The sequence below is a fragment of the Perca fluviatilis genome, chromosome 3 (assembly GCF_010015445.1).
Source record: "Perca fluviatilis chromosome 3, GENO_Pfluv_1.0, whole genome shotgun sequence".
NCBI classification, from domain to species: domain Eukaryota; kingdom Metazoa; phylum Chordata; class Actinopteri; order Perciformes; family Percidae; genus Perca; species Perca fluviatilis.
This window is the reverse complement of record NC_053114.1, coordinates 11476061-11492644: the sequence shown is the minus strand read 5'-3', so window position 1 is coordinate 11492644 and position 16584 is coordinate 11476061. Positions and strand designations below refer to the sequence as shown.

Here is a 16584-nt window from a genome sequence, read left to right as displayed (position 1 = left end):
AGATAACAACATGCTGTTATCTCATTGGTTGCGCTTTCAAAAGGTCAGCGGCAACTTTCGCTTTGTTCATTTCCAGAGGTTCAAGACGGTGTTTATAACAACTTTGAGTCATTCCATTTGAGTTCCATAGAGCACTGCAGTAAGCAAGGGTTTATACCCGATGAGGTGCATCAGACGATTCGTGCCTCCTCCGTCGCCCATTAATTCCTGACAATGGACACCTTGAAGGGCATTAACACTCTTATACCATGGTAACTTGCCAAATAGTTTGTTTTTAAACCATTAATTTATATTTTAATGCATTTTACAATCAAAATCTAAAGTTTTTTTCAAACAATAACTCTGTTTCCCTGGTTACACCTGAGGGTTTGACAAATACCTGGAACAATCATTTCCATCCAATAAGGTTCTTATGCAATGTAAATGTTTGCTGCTCCAGTAAATAGGATATATTTATAGTCCACTCAGCTCATAGAACCCTTAGCTCAGACAGCTACGAGCCAGAAAGCTAACGTTATGCTAGCAAGATTCAGAGTCAATGACATTGTGTATGGTTGACAAACCGTAATAGAATTTGACAGTATGTTTAACAACAAGACAAGCTAGCTATCAGCCATGTCATTGTCCCCAATTCAATATAAAGATTTTCAGTCATGTGGACTGTCGGCCGCAGCCTGAAGTAGCGACCTGAACAGCGACTGCCGTGAGAAATGATTGCTGTGGAACAAAGTCAGTTCAGAGTTTATTATTACTACTAGTGCAGTGCCCGTTGAAAATGTGCCTGTTTGGAATGGCCGATTGCTTGGCCTGTGGTATTGCTGCTTGTAGAATTCATCAAAACCAAATTGTAGCCTACCCCAAAATGACTTACAGAAGGACCCCAAACCACTTCAAATGCAACTCCCCTGTATACCCTACTACTGACTTACTAATCTACCTGACACAGAACGCTGCAGATTCAGAATGTAATCACAAAATATCACAATGAAAATGTGGAGAGTAATCAGACATTAGCAACATGGACTCATGGCAGTGCGCTGCCCACCCAGCCCATTATGATCGCTAAACAGCACATATCTGCGTTAATCACCACCAGAACCGGACCGTTTGTGTGTGCGCAGAGAGAGAGAGAGAGAGAGAGAGAGAGAGAGACCCGAGGTGGTACTCCTAACTTACAGATTTAACTGACAGAGAACGTTGCAGATTCAGAAACAAAATATCACAATGAAAATGTGGAGTAATCAGACATTAGCGTCATGGACTCATGGCAGTGCGCTACCCACCGGCCCTCCGCTAAACAGCACATATCTGCGTTCATCAACCACCAGAACCGGTGTGTGTGCGCGCGTGCAGAGAGAGAGTGTCATATGAGCGCTAAACAGCATGCGTTCATCATCCACCATAACCGGACCGTTTGTGTGTGTGCACAGAGAGAGCGAGAGATGGTGTTGTCTCGTGTCGTATGAGGGGTCCAAGCCCGAGGCGGTAGGCCTACTACTAACTTACAGATTTACCTGACAGAGAACGTTGCAGATTCAGAATCTAATCACAAAATATCACAGTGCATGCGTGCGTGCGTGCGTGGGTGGGCAGAGAGAGAGAGAGAGAGACGGTGTAGTACGTGAAAGATCCGAGTGAGTCACGACACAAACAGTGCTCAGTCAGTTTTTGCATACAGTGTGAGAGTGGGAGTGGCCAGCGGCTAGAGCATACCTGCCAACATTTGGTTTTCAAAATACCAACATTGCCATCTTGAGTTCAGCTTGCTTCATGTTTTCTGCCTCTGTCTGTTCTTTCATGATGAAGGATGAAATCGCCCGTGTGTCCTTATGTGCCTCTTCTGCACGATGGTTCCGCTGTGTTTTAATGTAATTTTCCCCGCCGTGCGCTCCATAAAAATCAATGCGACACACCTTACGAAAAGCGTGGAGGTTGTCGATCTGACTAGGTAAGATGCAGGGAATGAAGTTAACTTTTTTGACCACCAGCCACTTTGGCAGGTGGATTTTTAAATTCAATTTTTTTTTTATTACATTTTTACCAGCCAGTTTTTTTTTTTTTGCCTCATAAAAGGTGAAAAACAGGACTTGCTGTGTCTCTATGATCCTGTCCTATTCATGGTAGCCTACTCATGGACATTGCGCCGTCATCACGTGCTGTAGTAGGGGGGCCCGCCTTGATAATCCTGCATAGGGGTCCGGTGTTGGCTCGTTACGCCACTGCATATAAGAGATGAGAGGACTGACAAAATCAGGAGTAGCCTACGCGCACCACAACAACAAAAAAACGTTGCAACTTTTTTGTATAGTTCTTAAAAATAAAAAAATAAATAAAAAGGAAACTTGTTTTGGGGAGAATAATAATTAGTACTATTAATTAATTACTCTGGGCTGAGATTTTTGTAGGAACCTTACCAAAAAGGCTCAGGATGATGATGTTGGTATAATATGAAAACGGCTGGTGGATTTAAGACACAAAATAATAATTTATTGAATGAATCAAATATGAACATATCTGTCAGTGGCTTGTTGATCTTTACATTGTTAGTTCATTTCCTATCCTGGGCTGGGACTCACATTCATAAGGTTTCATATTGGACTTTAATTTATCATTGCACTTACAATAAAGTAGCTGTCCTCAATTTAGGTCATCCTGTAGGTCTCATCTGCGTTTTTTCCTGCATCCACTGTGTGTGTTTGTGTGTGTTTGTGTGTGTTTGTGTGTGTTTTGTGTGTGTGTGTGTGTGTGTGTGTGTGTGTGTGTGTGTGTGTGTGTGTGCGCGCGCGCGCGCGACTGACGCCTGGGACCTTTTCAGTCGCGGGGGAAACGGAGCAACAGCCCCGCCCGCTACAGACAGCTGACAAGATGAAACAGCAGCAAAGCAACTTTCAGAGACTTAAGAGTGAAAAATCGTAACAGCGTACATTGATGTTACAATGTATACATGTTGGCAGGACTGTCTGAAAAGTGTTGCACGGTCTTTCGCTGTACGTTTTGTTGGTAAATGTGAGATGTTCGAGTCACACACACGTCTCGTCTTCATAACATAAACAAGGAAATTAATTTGACCCGTTCTCCCTCCCGCTTGGTCAGTGGCTGCGCGATAGGGAGCCCCGGCTGTCAATCAATGTCTTCCAGTGATGCAGGCCCCTGATTGGGCCAGGCCCGTAAGCAACCGCGTACCCTGCTTACCGATAGTTACACATCTGAATCACTCAATTCTCATTGGCTACCCACCAAAGTGGCAGGTAGATTGACAGTGTTACCCGCCAATTGCAAAATTCACCCGCATTTGACGGCTGGGCGGGTGTTAATTTCATGCCCTGGTAAGATGCATGTAAATTGTTGCGCCCAACATGTTGAAATTTACAGCTATATTTTGATTTCTTTGCAGGAACACCACCTTCACCTGCCATCTTTATCGGCTCGCTTTCGGGTCTGAACTTTCCGCGAAGCTTGCGCAGAGATGAACTGCGCAACTGGGTTATAGGTTGCCAGGTTGACCAACGGGTTGAAAATTGTATATGGTGTTAGGATGCGTTTCATACAAGATCTTGCAACTGGTCAACATTAAACAAACCTATTGGTCTGATTATTTATAAAGGAGTTTGGGCCATGCAAATTACGGGAGTTTCCCGGGAGAAATAACAAACCAGGAGAGGTCCGGGAGATAGGGCTAAAAAACGGGAGAAACCCGGGAAAAACAGGAGTGTTGGCATCTATGGGCTAGAGCGGCAAAAGCCAATGTGTGCTTCTTTTTATATATATATATATATATATATATATATATATAGAGAGATAGAGATATAGAGATATAGATATAGATAGATAGATAGATAGATAGATAGATAGATAGATAGATATGCACTTAACACCCACACACACAGAGACAGACAGAAAGACGTTCCTGCAATTTATGGATGGATGGTTCGAAGGGGCGATGCAACTTACTTCTTTCAGCCTGTGTGTTAGCGCCATCCTGTGGTGTTCAGAGGACGAGACACTAAAGGACTACACTAAGTGTTGGAAAGAACAGATTCACATTTTCTTTTTCTTTTAATGTAGCACATTCATTCTGAATGGTAAACCGTCAGTTTGACTGGAACTCATTTAGTAGGTGTCCTATATCATTTTTTTTACAGCAAATCAGAATGAAGTATTCACCCAGACCTATGGTATAAGAAACATTAATATACACTTGATTGTATTTATTTCACTACTTGATGCACTCTTTTTGCCGACTGTTTATTTCTAACGTGACAGCTGCTCACTCTACAGCTCTGACTGTAGAGTCTGCTATCTGATAGATTAGGTCTGATGGTCTGACACTGTCCCATAATGGAAATCACTTTTTAAGCAAATAAAATGTTTTCTGTTGATTATATATTATCTGTGATAAATACCAATTGACTAACACATTTCTAACCAGTGTTGCTTAGATTTTCTGCATAGCTGTATAGGTTCTCGTTGCAAAAAAACCTGCACGGCTGTGTTCGCTGCCATAACTAATGTAACATTTCACCAGAACAAAGTTAACCTTTATAACGTATTTCCTCCACTGAGAATCTGTACTGCGTTTAGGGAATATCACCAGGAAAAGGCTAACGGATATATTCTGTCTCTAAACACTCTCCCTCCAAAGATGGTCTGAAACTCTAATGAGTAACCATGGCGACCTAGCCAGGTTAGAAGAGAGCCACATTTGTGACATTGAAAACTCTGACTTTAGGCTCAACATACCTCGCCAACCCACATATCCCGCTTCGTGGTACACCCTCAGGAGACTGCTGTTTGTCGTTAAAAGAAATCTAGTAAACTTTTGAATGGGGATATTTTCAGAACCAGAGGCTGCATCCTCTGAGCGATAGACTAGATGGCATTGAGATTTGACGTGTGTGCGTGTGCGGTTTCCCTATGCTACCCCAGTAATGTGCTTTGACCCTGAGCTGTCATCACATGTTTGCAGATCAAAGACGGAAACTGGTCCCTGGCACATTGAGCTATCAGAAGGAGTCCAACACTCTGGCTGTCTGCTGTAAGGTCTGTTAAACTTTGTTAGCTGTATTTAGTTTACTACTGATAATGACTTAAACCTGCACACCTGTCCCTCTTTACTCCAGCCCCAACACCATGTGAAGCATGAAATCATATAAATTCATTTGAATTTTTGTTTTTTTACATGATGTGTAAATGTCCTGAACAGCAGAATAATTCAGATGTGATAACTTGTGCAAATGTCCCACATATCACTCAAAATAATTTCACAGTAAAGCCTTTTTGACAAGCATGTTCATACTTTAATATATTAAAGCAGGGGTGTCCAAAATTTTAATCCCAGGGGCCAGATGGAGAAAAACACATTTCCCTTTTTTTTACTCATATTTTATTGATTTTTAGTATAAACAATAAAGAACACAGCGCAGCGTCAGTGGGGTACATGTTCTTAGTATTAATACTCAAATGTCTCTGACATCAAAGTTTTTGGTGGTGACTCTGTATTGTGATTGGTATTCTGTCAATTTTTCGCATTTCTTATCATATTTTGCTTGCTGGAGTCTCAATATATACGTCAGTCTTTCCATGTTGAGTATCTCCTCGACTACGTCCAGCCAGTTCCTCAGAGTGGGAGGGTCCTCTCTACACTATTTTCTGGTGATTGCCTTCTTGGCTGCAGCCAGCAGAATTTTAACCAGGTATCCGTCTTCATGTTGTACTTTTTCCCCTGTCAGGTTACAGAGATATAATATCTCACATGTCTTTGGTAGTTCACATACCAGTATTGTTTTCAATTCCACCCACACACCATTCCAATAATTTCTGATTTTAGTACATTCCCAAAAAACATGGGTATGACCTACGTTCTGCTCCCCACACCGTCTCCAGCATGTTTGTTGTGTAGATGAAAATGTGCTCTTTGTTTTGGGAGTAATAAAGAACCTGATCATATTTTTCCAGCAAAATTCTTTCCACATCCTGGAGTTGGTGGTGGTTCGCTGTACATCACATATGTTAAACCAGTCCTCCACAGTTATTGGTATTTTACTTTCTTTTACCCATCTGTCTCTTATATACAGTGTAGAAGTTCCTCTGTTCTTGTCTAGACCCTGGTACAGTGCTGAAACCACCTTTCCAATATTGTTTCTATATGCCTTACATAGTGTTATAGTTATGTTGTTCAGCTCCTGAGGAATCTCTGGTTTTATTTCTTTCTCAAAGAAGTCTCTAATTTGGTAATACCTAAACTGATCGTAATCCTCCAGACCATATTCCCTCTTTGGTTTTTGAAAGCTTTTAATTTTTCCCCGATCAATTATTGTGCATATTGCTGTAATTCCCTTGTGTATCCATTGTTCATAAATACTATCCATTGCTCCTGGTTTAAATTTAGAATCACAAGTCGGCCATCTCCTAATCACTGTAAACCAGATTTCCAGAGTGAATGGAGTAATTGGATCAAGCATATTCTTATACTTTTTAAACATGTCCCTTTTTGCAATCATACTTTGGATATGATAACCCTCTCTTTTTAATTCAATATCTTTCCTCCTTACAGTATACTCAGGATCACACCAATACACCAAAGGTCGGATCTGTGCAGCATAGTAATATTCTAAGTGGTTTGGTAAGCTAACCCGCCCCTGTCCCTAGGAATCTGAAGAGTTGCGTACTTTATCCTCGGCCTTCCACCCCATATGAACCGTGAGATTTTTTTGTTCCATTCTGTGAATTCTGATATGGGATTTCCGTTGGTAATGATTGAAACAAATATAAAATTCTCGGTAACACATTCATCTTTATGATTTCTATTCTAGAGCTGAAATCCAATGTTAGCGCTGACCATCTTTCCATATCTTTTTGAATGTCTTGATTTAGAGTCCCATAATTAATTTTGTACAGTCTTGTTAAGTTTCTACTAATAATTACACCTAAGTATTTAATTTTTTTGCTTCCCATTTGAATTTATATGCTTGTTGAATGGCTTGGGGTGGGGTATAATGTATGGTTAGTACCTGTGTTTTTGTCACATTGAGTTTATAACCTGACAAGTAATAAAATGAATCCAGTCTTTCCATAAGTCTTGGAAGACAAACATCCGGTTGTTTTAGACTGATCATAACATCATCTGCAAAAAGCCCGATTTTATGTTCTGTGCCCTTCACCTCTATCCCCGCTATACCTTCATCTTCTTTTATTGCTTGGGCCAAAGGCTCGATGAAAATCGCAAAAAGAGTTGGAGATAAGCAACAGCCCTGTCTCGTAGATCTTTCCAGTTTGAACCAGTTAGCAGCCATTTATTTTAATTCTAGCCTTCGGGTCCTGGTCAAGTGTTTTAATAATGTTTACTGAGTCCATTTCCCCATTTTCACAGAAATGTTGACGTTTGGTAAACTGTAGATAGTAAGTGTGCAGCATTACTCATTTGTCTTACGAAAAGTCAAAGCTTCACAACAAATTGTTTCATGTATGCATACATTTTTACTGAGTGCGGTTGATCTGAAAAAATTGCCATTGCTGAGCAGCCAGGCTAGCTGCCAATTGACCTATGGCTAAACCACGCCCCCAAACGCGATGAGCCAATCACAGTGGGCATAACTAACCCAATACACTCGGACATTCTCTGCTTCAACGTCCATTGAAATGCATTGCAGTTAGTCCGTTTTCATTCGTTTTTATATGTTTTTTTCGTGACATTTTAAGTTTAAAATGGTCAAACGGTGTGCATGGGGTACATGCAACTCCGATACTAGGTATCCCGAGAGGCTGGGCGACGGTGTCTATTTTTTACCCGTTCCAAAGCCACATCTCAACCCAGATAAGTGTCTGCTCTGGATTAAGTTATGCGGTAGACCACAACAACAACTAAACGTGAATAAAATCAACAAGGACGTCTACATCTGTTCTAAGGTAAGTCAACAACGTATTTGAACGTTATCTTTAACATCTCTAACGTAACGTTAGGCTAACGTTAGCATAACATTAGAAAACATTAGCCTAACGTTAGCTTCTAGCTGCGTTGTACATCATGTTACTTTGTTTCCTAGGAGTTCAATGGCCTGTTATTTAGTTTTTGTACTTTGGCAATCGTACATGATTGTTAGCTGTCTCTAGTTATACTAACGTTAAGGACGTTTTGGAGCTTAACTTCATTAAGTTATCTATAAATAACCGAGATAACAAATGTTAGCAATGTTGTTCTGAATGATTCATGTAAATACTGTAGCACCAAACTAACGGAGAGGTACTCTTGGTAACGATGGTAAAAAGGCTTGACCTGGAAACGTATGCAACTTAGACCTGTACATGTTTAATTTGATCATGAACCATTGATTTGTGCTGATTTAGTGTGAGTAATAACTCCTAATAAAATGCTATGTTTTGTTTAAGCATTTTGTCAATGGAGGGCCCAGCACTGAGTTTCCTCATCCTCACCAAGCTACAAGAACTGGATCTACTGTAGGACAGAAGTGTCGTCTATCTCCAAAAAAGAGGTACCTCAAACGCGTGTTGGGTGCACACATACATGAACACGAGGTTCAAGTCACACTTGATCATTGATGACATAATATGAAGCTGAAGGCAAAAATCAGAAAAAGGATCTGCACACTGTTAAAAAAAATCCCAGCAGCTTTAATAGCAGAAAACATTGGGTTTTAAGAAACATTTTATGACATATTATGAATCCACTTAATATTGATTAATCCATAAAATAATCAAAACACATTGATAATGAAAATAATTGTTTTTTTCAACCCAAATGATGTTATTTTTCTTTCATTTACAGGTGTGAATCAGCTCCCAGAAGGACCAAGAAGGACAGAAAAATCAGGAGAGGAGGTGAGACCTATTTCTTGGGACAAAAGTTATTTACATGAAATTCATGAAGCTTTGCAATCATTGAATTGATGAACAGGACATCTTTATGAACTCTCTCAATGTACAGATCTGCTCTTGTGTAAAGGACAAAATCACAGAAATCAAGTCCACTTAAAAGCAGCTGTCCTTGGATTTGATAATAGCAGTTGTGGCTTTTTGATACTTTGATGTCTTGTCCATTGTTGATGACATAGAAGTCTTTGATAGTTGAGGCAGCTTCTTCTATGGTCATGTATCTTGATCCAAAGGGGCACTTAATTTCAAGCAGTCCAGTTTCCCCATCATCACATACAATAGCATCTGGGGTTGCACCAAGAAACAGCAGCTCTGGCTGTAGCATTAGGCCAGCATTGTGTACATGTCTAGATGGATATTTCTCTTGGTAGAGCTCCTTTGCCTTTGGCTCACTGGCAGTGCCATAGCTCGTTGCCTTTGAGGTGAAGGGTTTGGGGTAGTACATCGACTGGATGAATTCCTCTGTAACTTTTTTTCTTTTCAATATTTTTCCAAAGTTAGAGGCTGTCAGCCTTCCCTCACGATCTTTATGCCATTTCTCACAGGCAGCCTGTGCCTTTGTCGCCACTTGAATTTTCCTTGCTTCTTCAAGTTTGAAACTCTGATTGACTTGTTCAGTAGGTGTTGGTAGAGAGATGTCTGGGGAGAGAGGCCTGGGGATGTTGTTGGAACAGGATACGGGCAGGGATGATGCCGGCTTGTTTAACACTGGAAGCTACAGGAAAAGGAAATTGAAGTTATGACAAATACAGAAACAGCAGATATTACAATATAACTAATAATAACAACATATGAGAGGGAGTGCTCGGTTGTGGTTATTGGCACTGGTGTGCTGCGGTCTTAAGGTATGCTATTTAGTCAATTCATAGTAAATCATTCATTTTTCCTTTTTTTTTCCAACACTATTTTCTCTTCCAAATTTTAAAAGCATTTATGTTCCATGGTTACACAGTTTTCATTGTTTTATTTGTTTCAAATATTATGTGCTCTATCATGTGTACACTTTAGTTGTAATCATTTTACTGATATGTTGGTTGGTTTGTGACATTTGGCTTGTACCAGAACATCTTTATGTTTTCCTTCATTCATTTTAAACCATAAATTTATATTTGCAGTGCCGCTAGAGGATGAGCAACCACCCGTGCAACAGCAGCCAGAGGAAGTGCCAGAACATCTGGACCAGCATCCGCCACTGGAGCTGCCCTCAAGGGAAGTGGAGCAAGAGCTGCTGACATTAAGGACTATGCTGGCCCAGAAGGATGCTGAAATTGAAGAAATTTAGCCCCCCTTTTGCTCAGTCAAACAAACAAATGTCTGCCGCTGATGTACTCAAAACAAAAAAGATAGCTGCTCACAGAGTTCATGTGGAGAGAGCTATTGCCAAAATAAAGAAATTCAAAATTGTATCGGGGAGAATACCCAACATCAGGGGCCTGTTTCACAAAAGCAGAATATCTAAATCCAGGATAACTGATAAAGCGAGGCTTGACCTAGTCTAATCTGTGCATCCTGGCTTGGTGCGTTTCACGAAGGCCAAGCCAGGCTGAGGAGGAGCGACTAGGTTGAGCCAGGCTGAAGTAATTCAGATAGATGCGCGTCCACTGCTTTCCTCAAAAGACCGCGAGGTCGATCACAGATTTAGTGATGCCAAAATGGAGAATACGTATTGTACATACTTTATACAGAGTGAGCAGCAGTTCTTGTGGAAGTATGATGACGTGAAACACGTAATTTGTATAAAAAGAAAACACGGCCGCTGTAGTAAAACAGCGAGAAAAGCGCAGCAGACGATCACGGACCGACTGAATGCGTAAGCAGCCTAAACATAACTAACCACTGCTCTGAATTGAAACCGTCATAATCATACCATTCAAGGATTAGGCTACTAATCATTTTCACAAATTAACAGTTGTACTCTTTGCCTTGAAATTTACCATCAAGATCAATTTTCTACAACGCTAAAATATGATGCGTAAATATCTCTTTCACTCTGTTCCTCTCTCTCTCTCTCTCTCTCTCTCTCTCTCTCTCTCTCTCTCTCTCTCTCTCTCTCTCTCTCTCTCTCTCTCTCTCTCTCTCTCTCTCTCATGGGCTAAAATATAAATTTCCTAAGTCATATTAACTTCCACTGCTCGCTTTTAATGCAAAGTGTAGCATACAACTGTTCGTTTTTGCAAATGACAGTGACTCATTGAATGGTTTCAGTTAAGAGCAGTAGTTCATAAATGGATATTTTTAGACTAGCATTCAGTCGGTCCGCTATTATCTGCCACGCTTTTTCTCGCGTTTTTTTTTATTTTTTATAGAGGACGAGTTTCTTTCTCTACATATTATATGCCTTGCTCCCTCATATACTGTATGGACATAGAAAATAAAGACACTGAAGAAATTGGGACTAAAATCTAGAAACTATAAAGATAATTAAGTGTTCCATTCATGTTTACAGTGTGTTATAAAAAATAATGGTCACAACTTTAACTAATAACTTTTCTTAAATGAACAGCAATATGCTGTATTTTAATCCAGGCTGATAATAACAATAGGGTAAAACCAGTGCTGGGTGAACAGAAAAGGTTCCAGGATTAAATAAATCCTGGCTGTTAGCCTGGTCAGGAGCAGGCTAGCTGCACAGAATAAATCTCCATGGTGATTTATGTGCTTCCGCTTTTGTGAAACAGAGTCAAGGCTAAATTGAGCCAGGATAACTGGGAAATCCCGGCTTAATCCCTTATCCTGGTTTTGTGAAACAGGCCCCAGGTTGGGCAACATAAATCAAATTTGGTATGTTGTAAGCATGCTCTCAAATTTTCAGCCTCACATATTATAGGCTAGTTATCCTGTATTTCTCTGTGTTGAGCAAGGGATTTAAAATGTCAAAAAGATGGCTCATCTGAAATAATTTTATTGTACGTGTGTATATATGTGTAAAGATTTTTTTGTGACTGGAATAGTTGTATTTGTTGATGATCTACTGTGATTAGCTGCAAGTGTTGCACATTTTGACCTCTGGGGGTCCCGCATACATCATTATGCGAAATGATGTAGAGGAATGCACATTGCTTGAATGTTTTCAATGTAAATAAAAATAAATTGATCAACTGTTAGCTGTCATAGTCTACTTATGTAGATATGAATATTTGAACCATCTTTCCTCCAGATACTGTGCAGTGTGCAGACTGTTAGTGTATTATTTACCTGGTAACTCAAACCACATCCGATTGGAAGTTCCTTTCCCTGTACTGTCACCCTAGCAGCTAACAGGTAACTTATTGGGGCCCCGGTCATGTTTTTTATGACATCATATACGTCTGCTCTCATACCTGACTCTTTCCTAAAAAAGGCAGCAAGGTTGTTTTAGGTAATGTATTGCAAGACATGAGCTTCATAGTCACTCACAATGTTACAGTCATACTTGGATATTGTAAAGTACATGCAGCATCACAAAGATGAAAACATGCTGTTTCTCTGAGTTCATGAAGAGAATATGAATGAATGAAAATAAAACACACAGACTGTTTAACTGCACAATAAGTACTTTGCCCACCACTGTGTAGGCTACTGTACATGACATCAACCTATGATTACCTGTTTGGGTTGTAGGAGCAGATGACCGGCTTCTTTTTCCGTTTAGCTTTTGCTTTGGCAACCACCACAGACGTGATAGGTTGGCCGCTTGTGATCCGCTTGCCTCTCGGCCAATGCCACTGCTGGGCCTGACTTGTACAGGACAGCTGATCTCTCCCCCGCAGCCGGCCAACATAGTGGAATAGACCAATATGGGAGCAGTAACCCGGTTCCCTATGGATTCATCCCAATGATGTGTCAGATCAATGACATGGAACTTGTTACTGTTAACAGATGTTTAGCAAAGCCTAGTATATTACAAAACGCTGCTTTAGCAGAAGAAAAATCTAGCTATGCTAATACGGAGCTTTACGCTAGGTTTAGATGAAAAATAAGCTAGTAGCAATTACCATAGCATATTTTACAAGTCAAGTTAGATTAATACATTGAAAGTAATAATAAATTAATAAATTGAAAGTAAATCACACTTCTTACCCTGCAGTGCATGAACAATGCTGATCCTCTATCTTGTTGTCTGAGATGGTGATGGCAACGAGATGCGGTTTATCACGTTTACACTGTGACCTGTACATTTTTGCCTGGAGCTGAAGCTTTTTATCGACCTTCTCAACAATAAAATCATTAATATAACCCTCCAATGCATAGTTAAGGCCCTTTTGGTGACTTCGAGATGATATATAATCTTTCTGTCTCCAAAAATCATCAATTGCCTCCTGAGAAATGTCTCCTACTGTGACAGTTGCCATAGCGACTGTCACCGAATGTTGATTGTTTGTCCGAGTGAGTGGAGGGGGCGTGGTTTAGCCATAGGTCAATTGTCCAGGTAGGACTTGAAGGACTTGTGTTTTGTTTCAAAATGTCTTCTTTCTTTATATTCCTTAAACACAGCAATTGTCTCTTGGCAAATTAAACAGGCACACTTCCTGACTTCAACTTTGTCATAAATAAAATTGCCACTGCCTGCCGATGGTGTCGCTCACCTCATTGGCTGGCTTGAGTCAATCCAAGACGAGCCAGTTCACACAGTTGCAACTTTTCCCTGCAACGTTCTAAAGCGGTTTTGTCTTATAACAAATCTTTAGTCTGAGCTTGGCTTTTCTCTGGTTTAAATATTATTCCACTTAATCATACTGCGTAATTAATTATATTATGCTGGGTAAATTGTTCCACACCTGAAGCCCGTTCCAGTCCAGCTAGGGACCTTTGTTGCATGTCATTTCCTATTTATCTCCCCATCATTTCCTGTCCTCTCTCTACTGTTGGCTAATAATGAAACAAAATCATCATAATGAACATTTCCAAAGCGTTTATTATTAGTACAATAACAAAGTCATGTCATAGGCTACTCGCACATAAGAAGCTGGGTCCAATCTGGTTTAATAATAGCCAGACAGATTCTTCTTAGAGGATGGAGGAATGAAGGGGTGCCTTCAATCCAGGAGTGGGCTTGTGAAATGCCTAGAGACAAGGGCAGACTGGCCATCTGCATACCAGGCACTTTCCTGGTGGGCCGATGTGCTTTTTGGGCCGACCGCCGACACTTTTTCTTATTTATTTATTTTTCGTCCAGCCTAAAAAAGAAATTCTGACAGACCCATGAAACGCGTAGCTCAGCGGCCCATTTGTTGTTTTCTTAATTGACACTGGACTGGCCCAATCATATCTTTAAACAGCACCCTCTTTGGGATTTCTGCCTGCATGCAGTTTCAGTGTGCATCTGCCAGGCTAAAATAGTGATGGAGATCATGGAGAAGAAACGCAAAGGAGGTGCAGAGAAGCTGCGTGAGAAAAAGAAACAGGCCCTTCAGGCAGACGCTGCCAAATGTGTCAAATTGACAGACATGTTTTCGTCAGTAGCAGGACCATCATCAGCTCCCGTGGCTGATGATAGTGGTGGTGGGCAGTGGCATGCACAGTGAGGAGGAGACTCGGGATGAGAGGGACAGAGATGAGGGAGTGAGGGTAGAACCTGCGGTAAGCAGAACTCCCCTTAAAACACTTTGCCCCTTCATAAACCTGAGCCAAAAGCAAGTGGTGGACAAACTGTCGATGATAACACTCTATATCTATTTTTTTGTAATGTCTTGAATATTATGGTTATTATTTCATCTAGTTATTATTACATCATTTTGTGGTGACGATGAGTGGGGTCAGGGTTGTGTTCATGTTATGAGGTGTATGTAGTGTTTTGTTATAAATCAAAATAAAAACTAATAATCTAACAAAGAAAGTATGGGGTTTAGAGCTGTGGAAACCAGACAACAGGTGAACATGAAGGAAGTGTAATTTGTACGAACAGCAAATTAAAACGAGCAAATGAGAAAAGAGGATTCTTACTAAAATATATTCAAAAAATATGAAAGAAACCAGGAAAATGAAGAATAATGGCCTATCTCTCATAAAATGTGTTTCAAATAAAAGCCTGGTTCTAACCCTGTAATGTTTTGAATGTAGCACTCCATTCCTTCTGATGTACATTATTTCTTTAGATTAGTGTCATTCTGACATTTTTTGTGGTTTTGTGTTTATCTATTAATTGCATTATGGAAATAATAATGTACATTTTCCAAAGATAATTTTCATTTGTTCAAAAGAGGAAACAGGTCCAAGGCACTCTTTTTGCAAAAACATACATTTAAAAAGCCTTTATTTAAATGGCTATTTCATACTGAAATCTTAGATGGGCAGCAACCCACGCGTAGCGGCAAAAAACTGCCTTCTTCAGGATGTAGCCCTCAAGACACAGTTTCCCCTTTAGTAGACACCTGGTAATTGTAATTGTAAACAGGCCTTGGACTGGTTAGCCATGAATGAGTCGATTATCATAAAACCAGCTGATAAAGGAGGAGCAGTGGTGGTAATGAATAAGGTCAAATATGTTGAATAGGCTTCACAGCAATTGGAGTACCCTGAATATTATCACAAACTGTCCTCTAATCCATTAAGTAACACACAGGAGACATTGAGAGGAATGCTTTCTACAGCTAAGGAAGAGGAGTGGATTACCAAACAAGAGCATGATTTTTTTTAATAGTGTGAACATCCCAGGATACCCGCTTTTACATGCTCCCCAAGGTTCACAAGAATCTTGAGTCTCCTCCAGGGAGGCCTATTATTTCATCAAATGGATCCCTTACAGAGCCTGCCTCTCAATTTGTAGACTTTCATATCAAGCACCTGGCTCAACATCCTTCATCCCTCCCTTCATACATCCAGGACACCACTTATGTTTTGAAGGTCCTACATGAAATGAGAATTCCTGCTGATTGTTTCTTATGTGTGTTCCATGTTCCAGGATGGCTGGGTGGGATTCAAGGCAGTGCTGCTGAAAAAAAGGCTGACAGCGGCTGATTTCTTTAATGGCTACCTGCATCAGACAATGCAGAAGAAGACACCCTATCAGACAGCCGAAGCTCTGTTTGTCAGCAGAAAACAAGCAACTGAAGAGCATCAGATGTCAGCGTCGTGATGCAACAACAATTTATTTTTTCCTTAATGTGAACACTGCAGACATGATTTTACCTATTGGAATTTACTGAAGTGAATGTGTTACTCTTGTCTGTTTTAAGACATCTGCATGTACAGTATATTTTCTGTATGTGTACTACACTGCTACAACTATACTAATCATTTATTTGCAATAAATACAATTGATGAAACTTTTACATTTTTTTGTTATAACAGGCATATCATGTATTGCAGTCGTGCAGCTAGGAAAGTAAAAACCAATGGCAGCTTTACCAACATTTGATATCACACTTGAAACGAGCAGAAGGCCTGTGCCACAGTTCTGAGGTTCGCATTTGATAAACGAGGTACTGAAGAGTAAGTCTTTATAGATGGGAAATACAATTTATATACATTTTTATATTATATTAATATATTATATATAAGCTAATTTGCAGCCAGTGCTGAGAACAGAGTGGTATGATGTGCACAAATTTGCTCCCGCAAATTCTGGTAACATCACTGGATTATGTACAGCCAACATGTATATGCTGAACAGCAATGGACCACTTGGGGATTCTACACGTTAATACAAGTTCCTTAGACACAGAGAAAGATGCTGCTCTTTTGGATTATGCAAATCAGCCAGGCCAATGCCTCAAG

At 40.2% G+C, this 16584-nt stretch overlaps 1 protein-coding gene across 4 annotated transcripts in view; it reads left to right on the top strand.

Moving 5' to 3' along the window:
• The window catches only part of mtfmt (mitochondrial methionyl-tRNA formyltransferase), a 33795-nt gene extending 17656 nt beyond the window's left edge, over positions 1-16139 (top strand). For 2 of the 4 annotated variants that reach the window (XM_039795128.1, XM_039795126.1), the window contains 2 exons: positions 4967-5040; positions 15770-16139. In XM_039795128.1, coding sequence (XP_039651062.1) covers positions 4967-5040; positions 15770-15943 — 248 coding nt within the window. In that variant the 3' untranslated portion in view covers positions 15944-16139. Of the gene's footprint in view, positions 1-4966; positions 5694-6553; positions 6623-15769 lie in introns of all 4 variants that reach the window. The other 2 variants (XR_005638773.1, XM_039795127.1) reach the window with 2 other exon arrangements.
• Positions 16140-16584: the final 445 nt, after the last annotated feature.